The 5,959-nt window shown below is 40.4% G+C and overlaps 1 protein-coding gene across 1 annotated transcript; it reads right to left on the reverse strand.

Moving 5' to 3' along the window:
- Positions 1–2,999: 2,999 nt before the first annotated feature.
- Positions 3,000–5,309, reverse strand: LOC116406072. The gene is made up of 2 exons (XM_031889780.1): positions 4,124–5,309; positions 3,000–3,874 (listed from the first exon to the last, which is right to left on the reverse strand). The coding sequence occupies exons 1-2, from the start codon at positions 5,307–5,309 to the stop codon at positions 3,000–3,002; spliced, it is 2,061 nt and encodes a 686-aa protein (XP_031745640.1).
- Between the last annotated feature and the right edge of the window lie 650 nt (positions 5,310–5,959).

The following is a 5,959-nucleotide window of genomic DNA, read 5'->3' on the forward strand; positions in this document are numbered from 1 at the left end:
TATATTTGTGCTTCATCACTTTATAATTGTACTTTTATTTATCCCCTTTGTATATTTCCATGTGTTTCATGTTTGTCTTTTATGTTTCTTCTATTTATATATTTCTTCATGTTCTTCTCCATTCGGGTTTGCTCTTGCGGAGGTTACACATTCATTGTTGTGCTGGTACTTTAGTTAATGATGTCTAGTAATTTTTGTTTTGCAAATTTTCTTGTTAGTGCTCAAGTTTGATTTCATACTGCCTTTAGCATAGCTTTACGACTGCAGAATTCAATTGCACATTGCCCTTTTTTATTTTGTTATTACTGATGGACTTATTTGTGATACCTTTAAAGAAGAAAATTTATGGCTATTTGTGTTGAAGTTTATTTGTTGATTATTGGTTGGTTTTTTCCCTCCACTTTTCTTAATATTTTGAAGTGTGTAATAAGGTAAACAACTTTTTAGTCCCCTAAATTTATTTTATTGATGAATTGTTTCTTTTTTTTCTCGGTTTTGTTTTCAGATTTTCATCATTATTCATTTGGTGGCTAAATATTACTCATGGGTATTTGTTCGATCTTATTTTGTTGTGATCAATTGATATACATAATATGCACTATAAATTTGTTAAATTGTTGGATTATTTGCTTTTTTAATAAGGTTGGAGGAACCTCAAGGTACGTTTTGTTAAAGCATATTTTATATTGATAAATTTGAAGTTGTCAAGTCTATAACAATGATAATGTTAATACGAGTAAATTTATAGCAAATTTAGTTGACTTAACTTATTTACATGCTAGTTGCTCGGACTCTTGGAAAAACCTTACGTGCATTTTAACCCACGATAAGAAGACTTAAGGTTGTTATGACTTACATATTAGTTTTTGAGATTTTCCTTTGTAACTTTTTCATAGACCTTATTGTAGTTTTTTGTTCTTCATTTTTGTTTGTAGGACGTTTCTAGAGAATGCAAGACCATGTTTGAGTGAGAAATTGGTCTCGATGAAATTGAGAGTTCAATGAACAGCACATACAATGCAAGTAAATCTACCTACTCAAACCCATCTTCTATTTCTAAAGCAGAAGGGCTTTCAGTGGCTGAAACAAGTGAGTGATTAAGTTTTTTATCACCCGTATTATTTGTTATCACTAGGGAAAGAAAGCTGAGTAGAAAAAGTAGAATGCCAAATGGAAAAAAAAAAGATTAGTAAGCAGCGTTATTATTTTAAAATAGAAAACAAAAATTAACATTATTGTTAAACCGAGCCATTCTCGAGAACATGAAATAGAATTGGATAGCTGCCATGCATCGTGTTTATGAATGTTAAGAATGAAACTATCGGTAGGGTTATAGAATAATCATTCTATCAGCCTCAATTATGATACAGGGTTTATGAAATAGAATTTTCTTATGTATTGTAATAGTAGAAGATTCTTCGTCAGGAAGCAAAGCTTATAGCTTTGAAGAGTATCTAAAGGTTTTAGAAGAGCAACCGAAAGCTTACGATTAGCTCCAAACCAATTTTCCAGCACAAAGCCAGAGTGGATCCCAAGTACAACGGGAAGGTTGTTAAAATCAAATCTCTTATGTCTTATTTCATAATTATTTAGTTTTGATCTTAACTACAACAATTTTCATTTTTTTCTAGGTGAGCATTGTATGTGCTTAGAAATTAAGTGTTTTGAAAATTAGAGGTGAGCAATCACACTTAGAAACTAAGTGTAGAACCATAGAAATGTTACCCCATCGGTTCTAGCAATGCCTAGTTACCGCAGTTCATAACAAAGAAAGAAAAGAGGCTCGTAAATGCAGACCATAAAAAAGTGAGACAATCAACAATTATAAAAAAAACATATGCAATATGCATTAAAAAAAGCTCATAAAAAATACAGACTCAAGTCGGTTAGGTCAAGTAGAACATGTTGAGTTCCCTAGCTATTAGAGCTTTTGGGGGAAAACATCGCTTTTGGCCTAACCAAAACTAGACCATCTATTTTTAGTGTTTTAAACATAACGTCAAGTTTGATTGAGGGCTTTGAAAAAGGAGGAATCCTCCTCGATCCACAGTAGGGCAAAAACAAGGCTTGTTGTCACTTCGAAGGGAGCAGTCAAACTTAGCATTGAGTTTGATTTTTTTTTTTGAAAAGGTAATGATAATATTATACAACAACAAGGTGGACCTCACAGCCTAAGGTCAAGACAAAAGAGCGAACAACACTCATAGAACAAGTAGTTAGACAAAACAACCCATAAGTACCCAAAACAACCCCACATCTCGGGAACAAGAACTAAAACCAAAAGAAACCAACTAGTGTTCCAAACATTAAAAGGAAAAGAAGAAGAGAGAAAGACAACAAAGTTAATAAAGAGAAGAGAAACCCCACAGCCCGGGGACAAGCAAACGAAAAGAACATTAAACAAGACCATGAACACCATCCGACCAAGAAGCAGCACGCGCTTTAATACACGACCGAATGAGCTGGAATACAACCATAGGCTCCCGAATAGCAACTCCATGAAGACGATGATTTCGCTCCTGCCAAATGAAATAAATTGTATCACACCAGAGAAGGCGCCACAGTTTTCTCCTCACACTCTTCCCAATAACCGATTCTATGAGAAGATGACATAAGCAAAAGGATCCTCGACCAAACCTCCCACCCAAAATGACAAGAAAAAAACAAATGATCACGAGACTCATAGTTCCCTCCACAAAGCAAACGCGATAAAGGAATCGACCTATCCCACCGACTTAACCTATCTCTAGTACCCAACCTATCCCTGATGGCCAACCAAGCACAAAAGGAGTGCTTAGGAATATTTCCCCCACCCCATAGTAAACCCGACCAACCAACCCTACTACTATGAGGACGAATAGTCTCCCACGCACTGGTGATAAAAAACTATCATGACTCCCCGGCACCCAGACCCACCTATCCTCAACACTCGGACTCGGCCTCACTCCCTGAACCCTATCCCAAATGTCCATCAAATCCAAAGAAACAAGCGGCCACCTTCAATCACCATCCCGACCCATGAAATCCACCAGCCTCGCATCCCACCGACTACCTGCATCATAGATCACCCTCTCCCCAAACTGCTGGATAATCGGCCCACCCTGAATCCATGGAACCAACCACACTCTACACTTCCTTCCATTGCCCACCTCCATCTTAACATGATCTTTAAGGATATCCCGCTTACGCAAGATTTCCCTAAAGCACCAAGATCGACTCACCCCAGCATCGATCTCCAAGAGCGATCTCCCTTTAAGGATATAAGATTCCACCCAAGCAACCCATAAACTACCAGATTTAACAAGTAGCAACCATAATATCTTCAACGTGCTTGCTATATTCCAAGAAGATCCATCGCGAATATCAAGACCTCCTTCATCAAAAGGAAGACAAACCTCATCCCAGGCAACTTTAGCACCACCTCTTCCCTCCTCGTTACCTCTCCACAAATAAGCCCTCAAGATCTTATCAACGTCTCTGTGGACTTTCATAGGAAGCATGAACACACTAGCCCAATAAACCTGAAGGCTCCTAAGGACTGAGCGAACAAGCTGAAGTCTACCTGCAAAAGATAACACTCTAGCAGACCAAGACCGAATACGACTGGTAATACGCTGAATAAGGGGATCACAATCAGAGCTCCGCAATCTTCTAGAGAGGAGAGGAAGCCCAAGATAACGAACAGGGAGATGACCAATGGAAAAACCCATGTTAGCAGCAAGCCGAGAGGCTTTCGAACTATTAACCCCCACAAGAAAAATTAAGCTTTTAGCAAGATTAGCAAACAGTCCCGAAAGCTCACCAAACCTCTTAATAGTCTCTTTTATGAAACTCATAGAATGATTATCAGCAGTACAAAAGATCATCAGGTCATCTACAAAAGTAAGATGAGTTAATCTGACCTTCTCACAAAACTAGTGGAATTGAAAATTCTGAGGTAGGCTGTTCAACATGCGAGAAAGCACCTCCATGACCATCACAAATAAGAACGGGGATAAAAGGTCACCTTGTCTAAGTCCTTTCCTCCCATGGAAAAAACCTTCCAACGATCCATTAATCATAATGGAGAACATCAGAGAGGTCACACACGCTCGAACCCAACTCACAAATCTTAAAGGCGTACCTATGGCAATCAGCAGGCCAAAGAGGAAATCCCAATTAACATAATCATAAGCTTTTTGGAGGTCAACCTTCATAGTGCACCGAGGTTTACCTCTGTGCAAATGGTATGCCCCTACAAGCTCCTGACAAAGAAGAATATTGTCAATAATACTCCTCCCAGGGATGAAAGCTGGCTGATTTCCACTAACAAAAGAAGGAAGCCACACACGAAGCCTATCTGCCAATATTCTTGAAATGCACTTATAAATAACGCTGCAACAAGATATAGGGCTGAAATCCTCCAATCGATCAGCACCATTCCTTTTAGGAATAAGTGTAATAGCAGTCGTATTCACCCCTTGAGGGAAGTAATTGGTCTCAAAGAAGTGTAAGACGACATCACAGAAACCCTCTCCAACCACCGTCCAAGCTCCTTTGAAGAAGCCAACTGAATACCCATCAGGGCCTGGAGCCTTTCCACCATCCATGGAGAACAGAACACGTCTCACTTCCTCCCTGCCAATAGGCGACTGGAGGGCCTGACAACACTCCTCAGTCCATCTAAACTGAACAATCTCCTCAATACTAGTAGAGAGCTCTCCATAGCTAATATTCTGAGAACCCAGACTATCTTTGAAATAATTCACTACCACCTGAGTCACCTGATCATGGTTAGTCAACCGATTTCCATCTGGGTCAATAACTGATCTCAAAGCATTGCTGCTCTGCCTTGATCGAACAGATCGATGAAAAAAGGCAGTATTCTGGTCATCTAGCTTCAACCATCTGGTTCGCGACTTCTGACGCATAGCGGCTTCCTCCACTCTAACCGCTTTCCAAAAGTTTACCGTGGCTAAGCTCGCGTGATTACTCGCCTCCTCCGACAGAGAGTTCGTCTCCATCTCTCTTTCAGCTCGGTCCATGGTATCATTGGCAAGACGAACATCCTCACTGATGGTCCGGATATGCCTACCAAAATGTCTGCGAAGAATCGACTTGAGATTTCTTAAGTTCCTCACAATATTCACAATTGGAGAAACTCTAGTATCTTTGGTCCAAGCAGAGGACACAACATCCATAAAGGACGCTTCTTGAACCCAATGGTTAAAGAAACGAAAAGAGACCACTTGTTGGCTTCGCTGATTACTGGGATAGACAAGTATGGGAGAATGATCAGAAATACCCCACGGGAGGACGTTAACCCTCATGTTAGGCCATGTACTAAGCCCTCATCATTCACTAGGATACGATCAAGTCTCTTCATCAAACCCGACCCATGTATCTTACTAGTCCAAGTAAACCAGTTCCCCTGGACCGCGTGTTCAACAAGGTCCGCCTCTCGAATAGCCATGTCAAACTCCTCCATATCCCCCACGTTCGGAGCACCCCGAATGCTTCAGACTGGAGTCTGATGGTGTTAAAATCACCCAAGACCATACCCGGTCCTCTCCAACCAGCAGAGATCTCAGCCATTTGCCTCCATAAAACACGTCTCTCGATGTTACTATTATAGGCATACACACACAGAACCTCTACCTTCTCCCCAGAGATCAAATCTGTTATTACACCAAAAATAAACTGGTCGACAACCTCGTTAGTCGTGAACACAAAACTGTTACGTTTCCACATAATCCACATTCGACCTGCTCCACTATCGCTGTAGTTACTAATGAACCCCCACGAATCACAAATCTTCTAGATATCGAGACAAAGTTCTCCTCTCGAACTCTAGTCTCCAGGATGCAACAGAAACCCACCGTAGACACAGCTAAGAAGTCCTTCACCGCTCTACACTTTATAGGGCTATTAAGGCCCCGCACGTTCCACGTACACCAACTAACCATGAGGTCGTATGGGA

This window comes from Cucumis sativus, unplaced genomic scaffold (assembly GCF_000004075.3).
Source record: "Cucumis sativus cultivar 9930 unplaced genomic scaffold, Cucumber_9930_V3 scaffold63, whole genome shotgun sequence".
NCBI lineage: Eukaryota > Viridiplantae > Streptophyta > Magnoliopsida > Cucurbitales > Cucurbitaceae > Cucumis > Cucumis sativus.